The sequence below is a fragment of the Hippocampus zosterae genome, chromosome 6, assembly GCF_025434085.1.
Source record: "Hippocampus zosterae strain Florida chromosome 6, ASM2543408v3, whole genome shotgun sequence".
NCBI lineage: Eukaryota > Metazoa > Chordata > Actinopteri > Syngnathiformes > Syngnathidae > Hippocampus > Hippocampus zosterae.
In genome coordinates, this window is record NC_067456.1 from 15,577,096 (window position 1) to 15,600,698 (window position 23,603).

Below are 23,603 nucleotides of genomic sequence, written 5' to 3' on the forward strand. Positions count from 1 at the left end.
ATTCCTTCTTTCTGGGCACACACATAAGTCAAAGCCTTGTTGGGACTGTTTTAAGCCCGAATATTAAGCAAGACCTAAAAAACAAAACTAGACGGAGGTCTACTCAAACGAAGATCCAAATACAGCGTTTGATGTAGATCAGTCTACAGGGGTGTCCAAAGTCGGTCCTCAAGGGACGCTGTCCTGCGTGTTTTCCAGCTCTCCAAGGAGCAACGCGCCTGATTCAAATAATCAGGGTCATTGTAATGCTGCTTAAGAGCTGGCTGATGAGCTGATCACCTGAATCAGTTGTGTTGCAGCCGAGAGAGCTGGAAAACAGGCAGGACAGTGGCCCTCCAGGCCCGGAGCTGGACATGCGTGGTCTACCATAATCTCGATATTTGATACATTTTTTCCATGAACTAAAGTCTTCAAAAATTATAAAGACCCAAGTAAGCCATGGACAACAAAAGGCATAGAAAAATGCATATAAAAAGAAAAACAATTTTTATAAATTGCTTATAAAATTGAGAACTGAAGAGGCAGAAAAAAAATATAAGACCTATAAAAATAAACTAGTAAATATTATAAGAAACAGCAAGAGAGACCATTATCATGCACTATGAGAGCAGAATAAAAGTAACAAACAACAGAATAAAAGTAGAATAAAAGTAACAAACAACAAACAAGGAAAGTACTTAATCAATTATCAATAATAGTCCTAAAAAGGTGGATTATCCAGAGTATTTTATCAAAGGCAAAAAAATCTATTCTTTAAAAAACTGCAGAAATAGCAATTGAATTTCATGAGTACTTTGTCAATATCTGCAGTAACCTAGCAAAACAAATTCCTGATCCAACAAACTTGTTTGAAATAGATACACTGAAATAGATCGATACACTGTACGTAGAAACAAAAACTACTCCATGATGTTCCTTACTGCTGTAAAACAAGAAGTATCAAATATTGTAAGAACTTTTAAAAATGAAAAGTCAACTGATTGCTTTGATATTGATATGACAACAATAAAACAGATTACTGTATAGAATTCGTAGTGCGACCTTTCACGCACATATGCAACCTGTCATTCAAAACTTGTATCTTTCCATCAAAAATGAAAATTTGCTGAAGTTATTGAAATTTATACAAGTGGAGAAAGACATTTGTTTTCAAATTATAGACCAATATCACGACTACCACAATTCTCAAAAATATTCGAAAAACTATTTTCGAGCAGACTTGATAGCTTGATACAAAAACATGCGCTGTTAAGTGAGAATTAATATGGCTTCAGGGAAAAACGGACCACCTCAATGGCAGTTACGGAGTTTGTGGAAGCAATAGCCACTAATATAGACAACAAAGAATTTACTGTTGGGATTTTCTTAGATCTAAAAAAAGCTTTTGACACAATAGATCATAGTATAATATTGGATAAACTAGAAACATATGGCATTAGATATGTAGCTTATAAATGGATAAAAAGTTATTTAGATAACAGATATCAGTATGTGGAGCTCAACAATAAAAAAAATAATCAACAGAAAATCACTCATGGAGTCCCTCGGGTCAGTGCTTGGTCCAAAACTATTCATCTTGTATGTAAATGATATCTGCAAGGTCTCAAAACAACAATTTAAATGTGTCCCATTTGCTCATGATCCAACTTTCTACTGTTCTTGAATAAATCTGAAACAGCTCCTGACAACCGTAGAAAACTAATTATACAAATTAAAAAACTGTTTAGAAAGTAATGAATTGTCACTTAACTTGAAAAAAATCCAAGTTAATTGTTTTTGGCACAAGACCAATCAAACGCCAAGCTAAAAATATGGTAAACTCAATTGAGGTAGAAAGAGCGTTTGAAACCAAGTTTCCCGAATTAGTAGAGACTCAAAACTATGTTGGAAGCCACATATCGATAACGTAAAAAAAAAAAAAAATGCCAAAACTATACAATACAAGGCGGCCCGGTAGTCCAGTGGTTAGCACGTTGGCTTCACAGTGCAGAGGTACCGGGTTCGATTCCAGCTCCGGCCTCCCTGTGTGGAGTTTGCATGTTCTCCCCGGGCCTGCGTGGGTTTTCTCCGGGTGCTCCGGTTTCCTCCCACATTCCAAAATATACATGGCAGGCTGATTGAACACTCTAAATTGTCCCTAGGTGTGAGTGTGAGTGCGAATGGTTATTCGTCTCTGTGTGCCCTGCGATTGGCTGGCAACCGATTCAGGGTGTCCCCCGCCTACTGCCCGGAGACAGCTGGGATAGGCTCCAGCACCCCCCGCGACCCTAGTGAGGATCAAGCGGTTAGGAAGAAGAAGAAGAAGAAGAAGATATACAATACAATACAATACATACTGATTTATATAGCGCTTTCACAACAGCGACAGCTGTAACAAAACTATAGGGATCCTCTACAAAACCGAGGATGTGCTAAATAAGAGACTCTTCATTATTGTTACCATATATGACCTACTGTGTGAATATGGGGAAATTCCTATAAAACAAACACACTCACTATTCTGAAACTACAAAAAAAATAGCAATCCGAATTATTAATAGATCCAAATATACGGAACCCACAAATCACATATCGAAACACATAACACAGAGTAGAACTAGATACGCTTTTTTACTTCTAGTCCTTGAACATAATAATTGTGTTGAATGCTGACAGATTTCTCTTCCCTTTTACTATTTTACTTACCTTACTTTCTGTCAATTTTATGACCGTATATGTTTTTATGTTTAAGAAACAAAACAAACAAAGCCATCCCTGATCATCCGCCGTGTCACAGTGCAGTGTTTCACTGAAAATTCTCATAAGGTGTGCCATTTCATGGTAAAAGTGATGGTACAATTGCTAAAGTTAAATTGGATCGTATACAACTTTATTGTCAAATGTTCTGTATGTGCAACATACAGCACAGATGAAATTTCTCCCCTCTCAACAGAAAACAAGAAACAACAAATATAAATTGGCCTAAGAACGAGACCCAAATTCAGCCGAAGAAGGCATTTCCCAATTTGAACACAAGAAGTGGTCAGAAAAAATTGTGCATTAAGCACTCGCCAGCTCGCAACAGGTCCGTCTCCAGCGTAAACAAATTAAACGTGGTTAACTCAAACATACCAAAGCCAATGCCCTGAAAAAATGCTGAACAAAGAACAAAATGATGATGACAGAGTAATGCATTAAGATGAGCTTTATAGTTGGATTACACAGTTCTGCAGTGTTTACGGTGAACTGTTGTTTTATGACTTTCATTGTTATTTCTTTCTTGAATGCTGTCTTGAAATAATAACATGGTATCATTCATTTAGTTAGTAGTATAGTTTTGTGTTATGATAATGAACGCTTTGAAACTGCTTTGTGGAAAATGATTGCTGCAGAATGTTGTTTACTCCCAAATCTCCTGATGAAGAATACGACAAGATCAAGACCTGTTCATTACAAGGGAGATGTTGGAGCAACATGATTGTGCATACATGATATCATGTTACGCTGCTGAGATGTTCCAAATAATAAGTTAAATCTTTGGGGCGCTTTAAGACTTGATCACTCTTGAAAACCTCACTGATGATAGACAGGTTTACGAGTATAATCAGTGTGTGTTGTGTTATTGTTCCTAATTGATTTCAAGTTGAGTATTACCATCCAAATAATGATTTTGTCATTGACGTTAGTATTCCGCGTCTTGCAGGTATGACGGTTGATTAATGCATGTTTTACAATGATCATCATAATAAATTTGTCAGAATTCCTTTTTTCATCTACCCCTGTGGAATTATGAATTTAATGCACATTGCCACTCAACCTTTATCGATGAATGAAAGGTTCCGAGCTCACTAACCCCGGGCCGTGTGATCCATCTGCGTATTGGTTTATTAAATAAAATGTTTTACTCCGGCGTAACATATAAAAACAAATCAGACTGATCCTGACAAGGATTATTGAATCAAACAATAGGTCATTAACAATTGCACCAGATATTGAAAAATGAGAGAGAGCCATCGTCAAAACAAAACGTCGCTGATTAACCTCTGATTCTCGGTTAGTTATTCGAGTTAAGAAAAAGAGAAGGCGGATCCAGATTGGCTTCGTGAAATCAAAGGCGGTTAGGAACCTAGCCGTATATTTTTCGGGATCGACTCATGTAAAAGAACGTCCGTCTCCTCGCGACCTTGTGTTACCGCAAGAATGGGGGGGACTAAAAGGGGGGTTCAGATCTGTTAGAAAACAGTCGATCAGGGCTGCTTCCCGATTCGGTCCTGCGGTAAGCGAATGACAACATGCGACATTTCATGGAAAGCGGCTATACGTTAATCATCACGGGAAATTCTCCATTGTCAGACGACTAAAGGTATTCTGATTCTGATCAACTACAACGAAAAAAAAAAACTACAACCCATTGAGGCATGTGGCTCCGATCCAATCATCTGTGCTTGATCAAGTATATTTAATCCAAGACGCAAAAGGCAAATGTATTGCAGCATCACATTTGTGAAGGGATGGGAAGGAAGATTTATGAAGTGTCTGAGGCTGTCAGGTGTGTAAGTCTTTATAAGTGCCACCAGATGGCAGTATTTCTCTGAGTTTTTTAGGCTGCAGACTTCCAAGTTCCAAAAGCCGTTGAAATACTGTTTATGTTGACAGCGCCCCCCCCCCCTTTATTGTAGATTCTCATCTCATTTCTATATCTTCAAGTCTTATTCCGAGTGTCTGTTTCAGATGTGTAATACTGAGTTGAATATTGTACATGCTTTAATTGGTGTCATTTGACATTCCAGACTCTGCCTTCCTATAATCTGCCTTGAATCTGCACCATCTGCCGTTACCTTCTGCCCCTGCCTTCCACCTCTGACCATTACTTCTCCATTCCATCTCCAAACCCACTTTGGAGGAAATCAGAGAAAACCCACGCAAGCATGGGGAGAACATGCAAACTCCACACAGAAAGGCCAGAGCCCAAAATCAAACTGCCACCTCAGAACTGCTCGTCAGATGTGCGAACAACTATACCACCATGCCAACACAGAAGATACAATAAACCTCTTTATACATTTTGTTAAGTGGCGTGTAACGAGATTTTTCTAATATACAATATGCACCATCGATCTATCAACGATATTAAATCATGGTTTTGAAAGTGAAAATTCGGAAATTTCACTGTTGCAAGTAGTGTCAGCACATTCGGAAACTTGAAAAGTATCCCAGACAAAGGTCTGTTTTTTGCTATTATCCAGCAATCCATTTTCCTCATTAGGGTCATGAGTGAGCTAGAGCCTATGCCAGCTAACTTAATGCAACAGGAAAGATACGCGCTGAGCTGGTCGCCAGCCACTCATTTGAATGATAAATTGTCCATTATTTTCTCTGCGCCCTCCTTTTGATTATTCTCACTGCCCAATAGAAAAGAACTCATGAGAGACGGTGATGTCTTCCTTCCAGAGACACTTGTGTCTTATCAGCCACAGTCATGGTTCACTTTGTGTCCTTAACTTCCATTGACATTTAAAGGGGCTGATTATTTCCAGCCACAATCTTCACTCAGCAAGATCCTTCCAACAAAATAGGATATTTGGCCTGGATTTGCTGGTCAGATAATTCAAAAAACTCGTCACCATACTGAACAGAACCAATTCAGAAAGCTGTGCTGCTCTGTTATCATTTCTCTGACTCCACCTTCAACTCCGCCCCTTTTATCCAAGTGTGCAACTCTTTCTTGAGCTACTGTATGTGTCATCACATCTCAAAAGTACTTTGCATTTGCAATCGCAACAATTAAAGTCTCCTATTTGCGTCTACCTCACACGACAACTTACATTACGTCACAACAATACATTATTTTCATTGGGCAAAATGCTTTGCGGTTTTGTAAATCTCTGCAGAGAGGTTAACCATGACTGGAGCTCTACTAACAGTACTATCTGATTACAACACAAAAGAAACCTATTGGCACTGAAAGTTGTAAGCAAAAAAAAAACAAACAAACAAACAAAAAAAAACAAGACCATTTTATGCGTGCACTGTGAGGTCGACCCGCGAACCACTGGGCCGCCGCCTGACACTAAATGAAGTAAAATTCACACGTAAATAGCTCAAAAGGGTTGATCACTGTGGAGAATAATGCCACAAAGAACTTCAGGAAGTTGCATGCGGATTGAAGGGTTCTTCTCCAAATGACTCGTCTTGGTCACTTTTTCTTTAATGCCACTGGAGAGAGCCTCATTATAGCGTTGCAATACACCTGAGAAACAGGATCTGAAGTGCCAGGGTTAGATAACCATTTTGCAGTCACAAAAGTAGCAGACAGTGAAATACATTTTATTCCTGAGCTATGTTTGAATTTGTGAAAGTGTCAGAACGATTACAGGTCTTAACTGCTATTTTTAATTGAGAAGAGTGTTACTGGTTTGAATCGCTGCACTTGCATCTAAGGGGCAACATCGGTAAATAATGCAACCAATAATGCAACACTCATGATCACGCCTCGTAGGAATAATTTAGAGCGTTCAATTAACCTTCTATCCATGCATTTTTTTACATGTGGGAGGAAACCAGGATACCTGGAGCAAACCCACACAGGCATGGGGAGAACATGCAAACTCCACACAGGAAGGCCAGACCCCGAAATCGAACCGCAGGAACTCTGACCGTACCCCAGTCGACTACCATTCCACCAGTTCAAGACGAGGGGGGGGGGCGACTTTTATATGTATATATAAATATATAAATGATTCAGAAATATAACCGTGTTCAACAAGGGCAAAGCGGAACTATTTTAGTATTGTGTTTCTTTGGGGAACAAACATCAATGGAGCAAAAAACATTTCCGGTTTTCAAAATGTCAGAGCGGACAGCGAGTGTTTACTGATGAAGTTTACAGTATATGATACTGCAGTCCGGCGATGACTCTGTCATCCTTTTTTAATGTTTAATTACAACACCCAACGGAAAGAAGACACCAAACGAGGCAAGATTTTACCATATTCTGTGATTGATTGTTTTTGCAATATGCAACAAAGAAGTGGAAGGTTGAAAGTCGAGTAATTTACCAATGAAGTTGAAAAGCACGTAGCTTTTAGCAAGATCTTATTTGGTTCTTGTACCTTGGTCACACTCTGGAAGGTTTTAAATGTGTTTCGACGAATTGCCAGAGAGTTCGTTAAGACATTCAAGCTGTTGGTTGCCAACACACACGCGCATACCTTTTAAAAATGCCATTTTGGAACAAAATACTTAAATTACTCATTTGGTAAAAGTAATCAAGTGATGTTATGTGTGTGTGTGTATTTAAATATATATACAATTAAAGCTGCGCAGGCGCCGTCTTTTTTCATAAAGAATTCTAGCTCCGTGTTCAACAAAATAGACTCACATTTCAACCAAGTTTGTGAATAAATTGAGTCAAGATTATCATAACGTCTACATATTTTTTGGTTTGTTTTGTTTTCTTTGGTGATGTGTCGTGAGCTTTTTCGACTGTTAACAATGTGCCTTGGCTGGATTAAGGTTGGAAAACACTGCCTTTTTGGATTGGATTTGTCGAGCCATGCCTTACCTCCACGGCTTTCGAAGGATCGTATATGAGTATCAGCCATTGGTGGATGCTGTCATGAGTGTGGTTGGGCAGGAAGGAGACGGTAATCATGAGAGCAGGTATTTGAAAAAATGAAAAACTTTCTTCGTGTGTTTCTTGTCAGTTCAGTATTAAAAACAAGGCACAGGCAGCATATCTCACAGTTATAATGTGCTTTAATTGTATTTCTTCTTTTGTTTCCTGACACCGAAGACCAGAAGATGAGAGACATCGATGCAGTTCTTTAATAGAGCTGCTGGAGCGAGAGTCCCAATCTGAAGTGTTCTTGGAAGGGATCAGCTATTCTCTGTTTAAGGTGGCTGAGCAAGGAAGGGTGGAGGCTGCTGAAGTCCTTCTACAGTACAGAGCAAATCTTAGTTTTGAGGGTGAGCATAAATACAACTTCGCTTTCAGTGTTTTCCCAGTGAGCTCCGTAATTGTCTTTAAATTTAGAACGATCAAGTATTCATTACCTATATTGTGCTTTTAAATATAACATACGATATTATGGCAAATGCCACAATTGATTTCAGCATATGAAACAGTAGAAACAAAACTTCTGTCTTCTTTCTTGACTGCAGGTTTCATTGTTTTCTGGTTTTCAATCTAAAATTGGCACAAAAAAATTGAACATCATAAATTCTATTAAAATTGTCAGGTTAGCCAGCTTGTCAGCTTATTTCAAGAAACGTCCAATGTAGAGGGAGTAATTTTATTCTCCATATAAATTTTATATCTTACCGTAAATTGTCAAATGTAAATGCTGTGAAATCCATTTTTCCCTGAGGATTTAATGATGGGAAAATAAATGAAAATAATTTGTCTTTCACATGCCTCTCTCTCCCTGCATGCCCTTCTTCCCACACTGATAATTCTGACAAATTCCCCTTGTAGGCTGTGGAGTAGACCATATCCAATTGTAGTTTTTTGGGATAAAATATTTGCTTAACTTTCCTGTGTCATCGTTTAATCATTAAAAACATCGAGTTCAATCTAAATCAGGGGTTTTATCTATCTATCACCACTTAAAAAAATGCTCAGTGGGTCCATACAGAAAACAGATATGCAACACATCGTGTGTATTTGTCTGTGAAAATATTCACTGAGTATTAGATTTGAAGGTGAGGAGAGAGAGAGAGAGAGAGAGAGAGAGAGAGAGAGAGAGAGAGAGAGAGAGAGAGAGAGAGAGAGAGAGAGAGAGAGAGAGAGAGAGAGAGAGAGAGAGAGAGAGAGAGAGAGAGAGAGAGAGAGAGAGAGAGAGAGAGAGAGAGAGAGAGAGAGAGAGAGAGAGAGAGAGAGAGAGAGAGAGAGAGAGAGAGAGAGAGAGAGAGAGAGAGAGAGAGAGAGAGAGAGATTGAAAAACTTGTCAATAGCTCACAAATTTACTTTCCATCACATGGTGACTTTTATCTGTTTGTCTGGAGTATGCTCTACAAGTGGAATTAATTGCTGTTACTCAGGCTTCCTCGAGCATTCCAAAACCATGCATATTGAAAAGCCAGAAGACAGAAAAGACCAGAAAAATATGTGACAATATATGTCCTACAGAGTTGTTTTGTTTGTTTGGATTGTTGCAACGTATTTGGCATTCTTGCTAAATATTTGGTTTAGGAGTAATCCAAAAGTACTTCAAAATATCTTTTCAAGTACATTACTTTAATATTATGGTACTTAGATTACATTACTGACTCTATTTTTAACAGATAACTTGAAACTGTGTTGGAATACATTTTTCAAGTAACCCTGCCCACTTGATTAGCCAGGGTCTATTATAATGCGATGATAAAAACCCTCACAAAGAGAAAACATTGCATTCTATCGTGTCACGTTTTTTTCTTCAATTCTCCAGATCCAGTGTCCTTCTACAGTCCACTGCATATAGCAGTTCTGAGAAACAGACCAAATATGGTGAAATTGCTTGTTGAACACAATGCTGACATTGAAAAAAGAGACCGGGTAAGTCAAAAAATAGGACCAGCTGGTTAAATGGCTAATGAAGTCAAATACCAGTGTTTTTCAAAATGTTTTTGTTAATTATCGCAACAGTGGCAGAAAATTGCATTGCTACATCAAGAGGCAGGGTTGTATCTAATATTTGGTTCACAATATTTAGTCACGTGGCAACACAGTAGTACAGGTGCCTTTTCGTGCGAAAAATACGGTACAAGTGCGATAGAAAATTAATGGATGCCTTTTTTTGTTTGTGTGTGTATGTGTTATTGACGAGGCTCATGTATTGTATCACTGCTTGTGCCAGTGTTCCTTATTTTTTGACCAAATGCATAAGTCCAATACAATACAATACATCCTGATTTATATAGTGCTTTCACAGCAGCTGCAGCATCCCTCGCTCTAATGCGGTTCACTTTCCGCGGCTTTGCTGTTTCACAGATTTTTTTTAATGCAGTTTTTTAAATGATTTTATACAGTGAATTGCGTTCTGCATCCTGTTTGGCTAAGGCACTGACCGACGTGAACATTCTTCGCACATTTTCTCTGTACAGCTTGTCAAATTTACCCTTGCAATTTTTAGGTTCTTTGGTTTCATTGTATCAGTGGCGGATGTGGTCTGTCAAGGAGGGGAAGCTTAATTTCGGGCGTACATCATAAAATGTGTCAGTTTATTTATACCTGAATTATACTCTCCGTTCCTTAAAAAAAATGAAAAGGATGCCTTCACCATAAGATCATTGGCTCATTTCGCTGTCAATCAAAAATGATTAAGCATCAGCGAGATCATCATGAAGAAAAGCTGAGCTTCTGCACGCCCACTGTCCATAGACTCCCAGAGATGGTGAGCGTCCAATAGGCGGGACAAAACCAGCATTTGTCCAATGACTCGTCTCGTTTCAATGCATTGGGACAGCTCTCTAGACGCCCAGCGTCCGAGCGGATAGACGCTCAGCGTTCACAGTTTAAAGCATAGTGAAGCTGTGGGAATAAATGAGAAGAGACTTGCATTGTAACCAGTAATAAGAAGCTGATTCGGAACAAAAGTTGAGCACGTTATGGTGCATATTTAGTAAATGCAATGTCCACACAATTGTACATACAAACATATATTTGATCACTTAGTTTTTGACATTTTAGGGGAAGCTGCAGTCTGCATTGTATACATAGTTCTATATTGTATAATAACTAAAAAAAAAAATAAAGCTAACTATCAAGTACCAAGTACAACTTTATCATCCCTCTCACATTTTTTTTTAATAAATCCAGTTATCACTTGTTCTTTTTGGAACGTAACCCCTGCGATAAAAGAAGGATTACTGTACAGATCTTTTATTTGTCACCCATTAGATCCATGAGAGCAGCCCGTTGGATCTTGCCAGTGAGGACTCGGACCGTTTGCCCTGCCTGCTTGCCTTGCTTGAGCTGGGTGCCAATGTGAATGCAAGAGATAAACGAGGTGCTTTCATGTTAGCCTCCGAAGTACACCTTTTTTCTCTCTTTCTTTCTTTGCACTTTTGAAATGTTCTGACTTGAGGTGTGAATTTCCCATTGACACAAAGCTGCAAACACACCAGAAGATACTATAACATTCAAAGTTTATCACAAGTGCACCAATTGCTTGTCTTCTCCCAACCATATTTTTGCTGGTCTAGTCACGGCAAATGCCAGCTGAAAATTTGAGTTACAGGAGTGTACACTTCTTCGTAGCAACATTATCAAGCTACTTATCTTGAGCAGCACATGCGCAAAAATAGTCTGGGGAATAAAATAGCCTGCGTTTTCCAAACAATCACTTTAAGACAGATTTTTAATAGTATGCATTTTATTCATCCTCGTGTTTAAGGGAGGACTAAACAGCACCGCTGTTGTTTGAAAGCAGTCTCACATAAACAAGGTTGAATAGTTGTAGACTCACTTTGTTTACAAGTGATGGTTATGTTGTTGTCTCAAAAGGAAAAACCCCTTTGCTTCATGCCTTGGCCAGCAGCGATGGCCTAACCGTGAACAACACAGAGAACATACAGCTTCTCCTTCAGCGAGGTATTGACCGCACATTGCTGTTGTCTCTGAAGCGCTTTTGGAAAAGCAAAATTGTAACAGAGTTGAAATCAGTCACAGTCATAGCAAAGGATAGGAAAGAATGTGCACCTTCTGCACAGGTGCTGATGTCAAAGCTGTTACTGAAGATGGTGAAACAGTTGCATCCTCGTTGGTCTTCCTGGTCAAGGAGGCGCTTGACGGCAGTGCCGAGGAGGCTGCCGAGATGGGGAAATTCTGCCTGAAAACCACACAGTTACTGCTGGCCCATGGTATGGACCCCAGCTGCGATGCCAATGACAGCGAGTCCTCCCTGACCCAAACAAGCCTGGAGCACTTTGACCTTCTTTTCCCACTGGCTGTGCTCATAATCCAGAGCGGAGCCTCTTTGTTTTCTGCGGACAGTGACTCCTGCTGGCAAGCTCCCACGATTATTTTCCAGCGGCTTCAGTTAGCCCTGCGGCACTGCTCAGATCCGAATTATGCCTCCGAGCTCCTTGAGCAAGCTGAGTTGTTGTTGGACCTAGCGAGAGTGAACTACCCCAGACTGAGCCCGCATCCCATCTTGGAAGTGCTTACGTTTGGACAAGACCCTCACCCATGTGCTCCAGCTCTTCAAGATTTATACAGCCAGGTAGTCATGCAAGATATGTGCCCTGCTGCTCTCAAGTGCATTTGCAGGGCATTTATTAGGAGCCACCTCCAACCCTGGCCACTGGAAGAGAGAATCAATGCTTTGCCATTACCAGGCAGACTGAAAGGATTCCTTCTTCCTGAGCTCACATATAAGCCAAAGCCTGGTTGGGACCGTTTTAAGCCCAGGCAAAGCCATCTCTGATCATCTGCCGTTTCACAGTGTTGTTCCAGTATTTCACATATCATGCAAAATTTCATGTAAAGCGGCTGTGCGTTAATCATCAACTATAACGGGAAAACCCCATTGAGGCACGGGGCTCAGAAACAGTCATTTGTGCTTTTTAATTATATTTACTGCAAGACGCAAAAGACAAATTTCATAAAGATTATGAAGTGTTTGATGCTGTCAAGTGTGCTGCAAGTCTTTGTAAATGCCACCAGATGGCAGTATTTCTCTTTGAGTCTTTTAGGCTGCAGCCTGTTCAAGTTAAAACACAATTGAATTGACTTACCTTCTCAAAGCCAGTGTCATGTGAAGTTTGTTTTCTTCCCACTCAAGCTGAAGTTTGACTCATAAAAAGTCACAGTCTGGTGATGAAACAGTCTTGTTGGTCAACATACTACACCAAAAATGATTCAGCATGGTAATTATAAATGATGCAGTGAGAATGCAACATTACTTCCTTTCACTGACTCTGAAGACAGGAGTGTGCATGTTTCTCTCACATTTAAACTACCGAGTTAACCAAACATCGTTGTTCATGTTCACACCAACCAACCAACCCGCAGTAGGGTAAATTGATCAAATATGTTGACCGCAAAGGTGCAGCATGAGTGACCCATGCATGCTTGTACTGTACTTCAGTGCCTATGTGCCTGCAGTAGCCCGTGGCATGGAAACTTTGACCGACCAGTCTTAATGTTGATGCATTTAGGGATGATTTCTTTCCTCTAATGGTGTCCCTCCTTTTTCCAGAACCCGTTTGTCTCCTCTTTGACAACGCCCACATATGAGAATCGGAGTAGGGTTTTGACCATATAGGCTCCATACGCTATATGGTGCTTGCATCCATGTGTGACAAGCAAACTAAATAGGACATTGTGTTACACAACTAACCCCTTCCTGACATTGCTGAGGCTGGAGTGGCTCCAAGGCTTGCAGGCGCTCCAGCTCCTCTTGGTTATCTAGGTCACAGCCTCTGAGGAGAAGAGCCTCAGCAGCAGCAGCAGCAGCAGCAGCAGCCCTGCATGACACACGCTTCACTCTCCTGTCTGCCTCAATCTCCCTGCATACTCTTGACAAAACCTCAACACCGGCCGTGGCCGAAAGAGAGGAAGGGAGGGGGAAATGCAGGAAGCTCGATCTTTTAAAGATACAGAGAATGACATATGTGGAGCACACATGGAAATAGCAAAGCTGGCTAACATTGTGCAGAGCCGTGGAAGCGTAATCCACGCAATCAACTGTGGCGTATCTCTTTTAAAACGGGACGAAGAAGCCTCCTTCCACAGTATCCACGGCCAGTTTGAAGAAGGTGATAGGATCGAGATAGTGGCGGCGGGGGGGGGGGGGGGGGGGGGGGGCGCTTAAGTCTGTCCTCTCCATCCAGCATTTATTGGAAAACGGTGCGGGTGAAGCTTGGTACTGAAATTAGTTATTGATCTATTCTCTCCCTGAAGCACATCGGTCTTTCTACCACACCTGCTTGTTCTCTCACAGCCTTTTCTTACACTGCAGCCCCTAACGTACAACCTTTGGATTCAAGCCCCTGCATGTTTTCTACTGCCTTCATTTTCTCAAATTCTACTTTTCACTGACAGACTTCTCTTCACAATTAGATCTTGATTTTAAAAAAGTTTTTAATTCAAAAGTTAATGTCCTAGTGCTAAAGAGGTCTATGGGAAGAGGGGGTGACGCTCATACTATATTGCTCACGATTTATTCTTATTTATTCCAAAGTAATTTTAAAATAAAAGTCTTGCAATGGTTCTTGTCTTTTCAAGATATTTAATGCATACTAAAGAATGTAGCGATCTGATTCATAAAATATTTCTTGAGACAATTGCTGACCACAAATTCCCCGCTACAATATTAACCTCACTTTTCCTGCCCTACCAAATATGTGATATTGATATTTATGACACTCAACAAACTGCTGTCAATAATTCTGCCCCCGTGGTATGCACTGAAATTGCACTGCATCACGCCAGATATTTCAAATCATTTTTGTTAATTCGGAGACTTAAAGTTACCAGCATCATTCAGACTTATGTAATACTAGCTGGTTCGCCGCCCTCCGGGCGGCTTATCAGCTAGTTCCTGCGGAAGGCTGGTAAGGTGGGCCTTTGGCCCACAAAAGTGTTGTTGCTTGGTTCAACTTTTTGTTCATCTTCATTGCTTATCGCGAAAATGAAGAGATGTTTAGCTCTACTAAATAACTAACAATTTTATTGCTATGCTTGTGGATAGACAACATTTTTTCGCTAAGATGCCCGCGCGATCGTAGTGAGCCACTGCCTGAGCGGCGCAGTGGCGGCGCGCAGCGGCGCGGTGAAGTAGGTACGTTTTGAAAAGGGACAGATGGAAGGACAGACCGCGTGCGGGACGACGCGCAATATATATATAGATTGTGTTTCTTATGGCGTTGGACTCATTTTCAAAATCTGCATTTGGCCCTGTGCCACTTCTTGACAGATTATACTCATTCAACAAATAAAAAACACTTTCAAGTAATGAAAATTTTGAGAGTGTCTAATTACATTCATCAAGGTTAGAATGCATTTTAGGTTCTAACTGAAATTTTGCTCGACTCCCAAATAGCCACAACTTTTTGTGATTCGTCTTAATAAGCATTTTGCCTCAACGAATTTCATGATATACAAAAAAAAAGAAAAAAAATCTTTAATTGATCTGGTGGATTATTGGTTTTGATCATTGACAAAATATTATTCAAATATGCAAACAAGTCCAATATTTAAAAAAAAATCCATATTTAATTGCATTTAATACTCGGATGAAACTCTCTAAGTCCTTCAAGTTGCTTGGCTGCAGTTTAGAAAGTTGAATATTCAGCTCTCAGCTTTTTGGCTGTGGTCAACTGCATCTGGAGCCTGACTAGAGCATTCCATGTTTCCACCTTCATGCTTGACCACGGTGATGGTTCAGTAGATTCTTTGGGTCATATTGACATTTTTTTCATCTTTCAAGCATGACGGGTCCAATAGATGTCAAATACATCAACTTAGTTCATCTGACCTCACCTCTTTCTTCCAAGCCCTCCTTGAGTCGTTTCGATGTCATTTTCACTGGCAAATTTACGGCGGGCGCGTACGTGCCCTCTTGAGCAGAGGGGCCCTACGGGCACTACAAGATTTGAATCCTTTACTGTGTTCATGGTGACTGCGGTCTCAAATGTCTTCAGCTCATTAACAAGTTTGTGCAGTATACTTTCAGGCTACTTCCTTAAGGGCCGACAGTATCTCAGGTCACTTGTGGGTGACCTGATAGCGACGAGAGTCTTAGCTGATTGCAGAGCTTGCCTCAGCAACATCTCTTGAAAAATAGGTGAGTCGCCAGGGAGTCGCAGTAAATTCACAGTTATTTTCTTCCAGAGACCTTTTGAATACTTTTTCAAGGTCTCTGGTAGGTCTCTGAGATCGACACTGTGGTGTGTTCGGGGCGAATGTGTGTCCGCAGAAAGTAATGCCTTTGAAAGCACAAGCAATATTTTGGCCTCCTGAGTTGCTGCGACTAACCAGTCACGGCAGTCACCACGACGTCTCCACCAGTGAGGTAGGCCCTTTACCTTTCTATCATCCTCATGCCACAAGATTCTGTATTTCACACCAAGGACAAATAATGGCCTTTTTGTGTCTTCTACTGTTGAAAAAAATGGTGCCAATAATCTTAGGTGATAGTTTTGTAAACCCTTTAGCCTTTGGAGGTCAACAATCTTGTCCCAGACATCTTTTGCCAGCTTTGCCCACAGAGAGTGGAAGGTTAAAATGTATTCATAGCACAGGTGTGCTTTAAACATGAAAAGAGGAGTTTAAGGAGTACCTGATTTTGTACTGGTCATTGGTTGATTGTGTGCCACATGGGCACCGGCTTGGAGCCAAAATTCTGGCTGAGTTGTATAGGGAATCAAACTCCCCTTTTACACACCGTAATATGCACATTATTCTATATTGCGTGTTTTTTTTTTGGGGGGGGGGGATGCATTTCTGACAGACATTCTGTCTATTGCCAAAAGCCGTAAAAAATGAATGAATGGACACTGTCATGAAATTCCTACAATTTCACAATACTGTATGTTGGCATGTAATACATAATTGCATTCGTCATTAACTCAACAAATTTATATTTGACATCAGCAGTTGTTTTCTTCGAGAACCACAAACAACAACTTGAATTTGGATGCTTATTTGTTACTCCTAGCCTGGCGCTGAGCCTTTTTATGGACAAAGTGTAGCACGACATCAACTGAAAGAAATCATATGCGTTCCAGGCCTATTCTCCTATAGAGCTGTGCCTGAGCAGAATGTGCATCACTAGACGTTGTCTAGACACGGGATAATTGCAGACATCACTGAACACTCAGCTGCTGCCTCAAACCTCATGGGACTTGAGGTGGACTTGAGAGCAGCAGCAGTCAGTTAGGGGCTCACAACGTTCATGCCCCTTCAGACTGAGTGCTTATTTGTGTGCTCGTTTGAACTAGGTGTTTGCTAGTATGGAGGCAAGCAATGCTTCACCATCGTGTGGGAGATGGGGAAAGAAACAAGGAAAAGCGAGAGCGGGAGTTGAAGCACAGAGCACTTAGTGTTCATAACCACAGATGTGGTGACTTCATCAGTAAAAAATGTACCCCGTCCTATTGCTCTTCTGGTGTTGATGGAGCACGCTAGAACGATGGGTGCTCAAACTAAGATCAAACCTTGGATTTCTTTCTGGATCCTGACATGCTATATTCCTGTGTGCCTATACGTTATGTGTTGTAAGATATTTGTAATTATCGTCTTGCAAGTAGAGGCTGTGGCCGTGTGGGTATACTGTGGGGGAGGTAGGTTGGTTTCTCAGCATTGAAAGATGGCTGCAGTGTCGATGGGTTCAACTATGGCCTAGGACTAATCTCGGTGGGGGTGGACAGGTTGCAGGATGACTGAATCCTGCTGGGACAGGACACCTTCTTATTCAACTGCAGACACCTTTTTTATTCATGGGGAAATGGTGGGAAATTCAATATATGGTTGCCCTTGGTCTCACAAATTATTATACAAATTGATTCATGGCTTACAAGTGACAGATCTGCATTCAAGAATGTCATTGTTCATTTTTGGTGAACACACGTGGAGAGTTATTCATTTCACATGGTCTTTGCTAACTTATATTAGATCTTTATGAGCATTCATTTAGTTAGTGTGGAACCTGTTGTGAAATTAATACATCTCTGACTGTCAATCAAACTTCCTATCATTGTGTGTTCCATGGGGAAACAAAAGAATAACAATGGATTGGAGTCTTGGTTTTTTTGTCCTTGGCCGCGTCCATCGGCTCGGCATTTTATTTGTCACATTTGGAGTGCTTGTACGAGAAACAAGCACACCAAACAGTATCTCGATAAATTCAATTTTGAACTTTGACAGTTATGACATTTACAGGACTGTGCAAAAGTGTTAGCCACTACTAGCTTTGTTTTTAAAATTATCCGTTTCAAATTAGGCTTTTGACTTTTATGACTGAAAAATTTAAATCAGGAAACATTAGCAAAGCAGGATTACATAATAAATAACGAACCGCTTTTCATAAAACTTTGGAACGAATTGAAGATAAGTGAAGGAGTCTCTCAATGGTCTGTGCTTGGTCCTAAACTAGTTATACTCTATGTAAATGACATTTGCTGTGTATCAAAAGTTTTTTTTTTTTAAATGATGACATACTTTATCCTGTAAATAATGTACAAAGCAACCAGCAAGCAACTTTGTCACTACATCCGGAAGCTGTTTGAAATCAGAGATGGTTGTTAGTTGACTGGGGACAAGTGTCTTTCAAAAAAATAAAATCAAGGACTAGAACAAACATCAACCTAGTTGTCCAGTGGTTAGCGCGTCGACATCACAGTGCAGAGGTACCGGGTTCAATTCCAGCTTTGGCCTCCCTGTGTGGAGTTTGCATGTTCTCCCCGAGCCTGCGTGGATTTTCTCCGGGTACTCCGGTTTCCTCCCACTTTCCAAAAAAAAAAAAACATGCATGGCAGCTTCATGGAACACTCTAAATTGTCCCTAGGTGTGAGTGTGAATGGTTGTTCCTCTCTGTGTGCCCTGCAATTGGCTGCCAACCGGTTCAGGGTGTCCCCTGCCTACTGCCCGAAGATGGCTGGAATAGGCTCCAGCACCCCCTGCGACTCTTGTGAGGATAAAGTGGATCGGAAAATGGATGGATGGATGGATAACATGATATTTAATGATTTGTAGAGAACCAAGGGTAGGACTAGCTAGGTTTTTCTGCTTGTTCCTTCTCCCTTTGAAAGTATAACTGCACTGAACTAAGATATGTATTGGCCTTTTTTTTCTTTGTATTTATTTTCATGTCTTTTATGTTGTGTTTATATGTTCAACAACATTTGAAAAAAAACAATCTATGAAAGGGGTGTTGCATGGGACAAAGAGAAAACTGGTACATTTTGCTTGGGAACTGAGTAAGGTTGCAGTTACAGAAGTGAAGGCCCAGGTTCTAAATACAGAGCCCTCCACGGCAGTCCTGTCTGACATACATTCAATGGAGAATGTAAAAAAAACTGAATTTATTAGATGTACGTACAGTAGATAAAACAAGTCCACACTGCTCCCGCCCCCTCCCCCGCCCTCATTCAAATGCCAGTTTTTTTATATACAAAAAAGAGATTGGAAATTATTTCCAATTTTTTCCTCCATTCATGTGACCTATAACCTGTAAAATTTAATTGGAAAAAAAGTAATCTTTTCAAGAGGTAGTAGAAGTAAAAATAAACCACCCTACCCCAGAGCCAAGACATATGAAGATGTGAGATTGCTACCACATGTACTAAATAGCCAGAAATTCTTGCCAGAAATCTCTGTAGCCTTTCTATGTCGATGTCCGCCTCTTGGCAGTCTCCCCGACCAGTTTTCGTCTCGGTCTTTTCATCATTTGTAGGGGTATTGATTTCTTAGTATTGTCACTATTGTGCCATATTTTCTCCACTTTACTGTGTACCATAGTATATTGAAGGCATTGACATTAACTGTTTTGCTCACCAGCCACTACGGCAACTGGTTTCCCAGAGTTACTACCACTTGGGTTGTGCATAAATTGGTGGTGTCTGTCCAAGAGCGGCGATTTGCCTGTTAAAAATGAACATCGGATCAAAATTTTCGGATTCAGAAACGGATAAAAAAACAAATTGCTGTATTTTCAGAGAGGAATGTTTGGGTGGCAACACACATCTCAGTACGTGTGACGCATTGCTGAATGAATCAGACCAAGCAACAAGCTAGCAACAGTCACTTCATTAAGAACAAAAACGGTTATGGCCATAATCACACCAATGCAACACCACTAACCGGTGTGTAGCTTCCAGTGTCATTTCTTTGTTGTTTGAATTCATTTCCTTATCAAAATGCATGCATCAAAGGGGGAGAGAAAGAATTTTTTTCCCAATCAAAATGAGGTCTGCCACAAACTATTTCTTTCATAATCAACAGCATTTCTGACATGTTTTATATGTTAATTAATAATAATAGTAATAATGTGTTCTCTGTAGTACTGTGTGGACCATGGCTTGTGTTATAAGATGTGACTACAAATACAGTATGTCAGGAAAAGCAAAATGAAACAACTTTATTTAGGCTATGTGCTGACTCCCATTGAACATGATTTTGAATGTGATTGGTTAATGTTAAACACAACCACATTTCCATTTATAAGAGCAAATTTGTGCAACCACAATATCTCAGTTGGTTATTTTTATTTCACCTCTGTAAAATAGTTCCTCCTATTTTCAGTTGAGTTCTACAGGTCATAGGTCATATTCACCGGGTGGGGGTGTTTGACACGAATTATGTTGGTCTCTTTCAAACACAAAAACTTGGCATTTGAACAGGGGTGTGTAGACGTTTGACTGTCTACGCACTGTATATATGTTAAATAAGCTGACATGTTTGTGAAAAACATTGAGAATGAAACTCATTCGCTGCCAGTGACATATTGCATATTTATGTCTTTTTGAGAATTCAGGCGTTCAATCCCAGATATGTATGTGTATATATATATATATATATATATATATATATATATATATATATATATATTTTTTTTTTTCATGTGGTAGTATATAGATGGGTCTGAAAATGGCTGACGGTGAATGAGTTTTAAGTCATGTATTTATTGTGCCCTGACCAACCCAACTTGTGCAAATTTTATCACAACACGAATACTGTAATTTGGAGATATCTGGTGGGACAGACACATTGTGTCCCTCCATAACTATGCATTTCAACATCTTTGCTATTGCAACTCTGAATGTGTTTTCCACAATCTCTTTTCATTTATCTTTCCTCGGCAAAAGAGAGCAACCGAAGATATAATGTAATAACGGTGCTTCGGGCAAGTGTCCATTTAAGTTTGTTTTTGGTCTTTGAGGGCAGACAGACTTGAAAGTGCTGCGCAGCAAAAAGTCGGCAGCTTCGACTCCTTTTTTGCACCACCCTCTACGTTTCTACAACTGACGCCATTTCACAAATTCCAGACAACTGGCGCCTGAGTTCTGCCTCCAAGAAGGACATGATGAATAGGACACACCCTTGGTATGCTAGTGAATGGTAAGATACAAGGCACACTGCAGTGTTCGAGCCCGGATTCATTACAGTCCATAATCGTAGCTCGCAGCTCTTTTGAGTTGAGCTTTTCTGCGCTTTTCTCTCCCCGTTTCATGCTGCTCGCCTATTTTTAAAGCTTGAATTTGAGAGAAATGCACTCAGGCACCAGGAAGGCGAGCCACAGCTCTTTCCAGTGCTGGTTCCTGATCCACCCCTTTGTTGTGGTCTATGCATGCCTGCTCCAGTCACATGACTACGTTTCTATGGCAACTCGGGTTTGAGTAATCATTTGCGTTACGACCTTTATTCCCTTGAGGAAAGGGGAGGGGGAGGTTAGACTGAGCCTGTAGAAAGAGGGAGCAAGAGGGAAAAGGAAAGACAGGCAGAAGGGGAGCGGCGCTGAAGCGCACAGAAAGAAAATAGGCACAAAAAAAAACAACGGCTGCAAAGGGAGAATGCGGTCTATTCTTGCCTTCATGTTTTGCTTTTTATTTCGCTTTCTTCATACTGCATGACAGATTCTACCTCAACATGTTTGGCAATTGGAACTAAAGACAAAGAGCTGCCACTGAAAGAGGCTGTGCTCTTCAATTGCACCATAATGTCTGTGTGACTCACTCGGAGACGTTTGAGTTGGAGAGGCAGCAGCCATGTATGTTTCATAAGGAGAACACACGCACGCACGCACGCACGCACACACACACACACACACGCCCCCTCCACTTTTCAGAGAAAATGCAGCACTGTGCCACATGTGCAAGTCTCAGCAGAAACAGATTCTGTATGTTCCTGTTTCTTGCTCTCCCGGCTGCGTTGTCATGGTTACCGAGCTAGTCTACCAAGGCAAGCTCTCTCTTGCTCTCTCTGTTTTTCCTTTCTATCTCTCTCTTCTCTATCTCTCTCCCCGTCCACCGCGGGGTGATTCAACCCATCAGTTGGGTTGTGTCACCGCCTAGGTGAGGTTTCAAGCTCCAACATCTCTTAAATTTCTGTTTGGGCTTGTGGGGTTGAAACCAAATAATAATTTTGGGAGGAGGGGGTGTTTTCCAGTACTAGGGGGGGGGGGGGTGATAGACGTTGTGGTTGTAATGTGCTCATGGGGTGGAAGTGCTGGTGCTGGCTGCTTCCAGGTGCCTGTGACTGGGGCTGAATATGAATGAAGGACCCCGGTTCTCCAGAGATGGCAGTTTGGGAGAGAGCAGCTCAAACCAGAGACCAGAGGAGTCTGGCTCGTTGAGAGGCCCCCACAAGCTGCTGACAGGAGCTGGAGCTAGCCATCACGTTAATTAGCGGGTTTTTTTCTTTTTCTTTTTTTTTTACTTCAACCGCGCCGAATAGGGGAGTGGGTCAGAGGGATGTGGGGGTGGTATATGACTCATAGACACAGTATGGTTTATTCATGATGGAGGAAGGGGTGTGTGTGCGTGTGTGAGCGTGTGAGAGAGGGAGGGAGAGAGAACATTTGATTTGCACACAGTCCTGCGTTCAAGTATGTGTGTGAGTGTGTGTGTGTGTGTGTGTGCGCTGCTTTGGTAGATTACTGATTGGCACCAAGCCAAGGTATTATTATGGGTTGAATATAAGAACCGCCATGTGCGAAAGTTCATGTGTTTGCTTTGTATATAGTTTCAAGTTATACACACAAAAAAAACTCAATTCTGAATTTGTTTCCTCTGCATAGGCGATTGTTGAATTCAAAAACTGATGCCAAGGCGCGGGTGATCCGACACTAACTATTGGAGAAATGTCTGCTTTGCAGTTATGAATGTAGTTCTTTCGGTACAATTAGAAGATGTGATTGATCCGAGGCTCTTGCGTCCTGTCCGGGAGTCATCAGCTTGATGAAATGAGCTGAAGGTGCCGTTCTCCTCGGTGACCTGACCTTGTCGTCTCCGCCTCAGCCCCTGACAGTCATCCTTTCCCCTGAGGGATGCAAGGGGTCAATAGTTTTGTCTTTGACTCAAACTAATCACCCAGCATTTCCCATCCAAGTCCAACACAAAGTGAAGACCCTCAGCAGTCAACAGAGCATTCACCAAAAGGCATCTTCTCTTCAGCTGGTTGCCTTTGCTTTGTTCTTTATGTCAGAGCGGGGCTTTGCAGCCTTGTGGATTTGTTGGAGTGTGTGCAAAGACGGTGTATGGGGAGGTTACATTACAGCTACACTACATTCTAATTGTCTCTTCTTATCATGAGCGACAAGCATGACCTCTGTTATTGGCATATCTGCATTCTGCCTGCACTGCAGAGACTCCACCACACTACGCGCTGCATTTTTCTCCCAAGAGCGGCAGGGCCCATGCCTCATAAATACAAACACAATCTCTCCTACACCTCCTGACTGCAGGACAGGACTCCACACATATCTGCCCGTGGAGCGGAGCCCATTTGCATACATATTAAAGTGACGCCTCACTGGGAGGGCGGGGAGGGGGGGAGAGAGAGAGTGAGAGAGTGGGTATATGCAAACAAGGCTTTCATCTAATATGCAAGAACCGGCATTGCTCTGGCATAAATCTGCATCTCAGCTCCGGCAAAAAAAGAGTGCAGAGCGCATTTGACAATGAGTGAGCCTGGAATG

The 23,603-nt window shown here is 41.1% G+C and overlaps 1 protein-coding gene across 1 annotated transcript; it reads left to right on the plus strand.

The window, feature by feature from the left end:
* The first annotated feature begins 6,793 nt into the window (after positions 1-6,793).
* On the plus strand, positions 6,794-12,585 carry asb6 (ankyrin repeat and SOCS box containing 6). Its single transcript, XM_052068031.1, has 7 exons — positions 6,794-6,955; positions 7,495-7,641; positions 7,775-7,947; positions 9,411-9,517; positions 10,862-10,970; positions 11,468-11,554; positions 11,674-12,585. The coding sequence occupies exons 2-7, from the start codon at positions 7,535-7,537 to the stop codon at positions 12,387-12,389; spliced, it is 1,299 nt and encodes a 432-aa protein (XP_051923991.1). The 5' UTR covers positions 6,794-6,955; positions 7,495-7,534; the 3' UTR covers positions 12,390-12,585.
* The last annotated feature ends 11,018 nt before the right edge of the window (positions 12,586-23,603 follow it).

Excerpts from the sequence above, each read along its gene's own strand:
- asb6 (XM_052068031.1), top strand. The coding sequence starts at position 7,535 with ATGCCTTACCTCCACGGCTTTCGAAGGATCGTATATGAGTATCAGCCA. Across the intron at positions 9,518-10,861 it reads ACATTGAAAAAAGAGACCGG|ATCCATGAGAGCAGCCCGTT; the intron begins GTAAGTCAAAAA and ends GTCACCCATTAG. Across the intron at positions 11,555-11,673 it reads ACAGCTTCTCCTTCAGCGAG|GTGCTGATGTCAAAGCTGTT; the intron begins GTATTGACCGCA and ends CCTTCTGCACAG.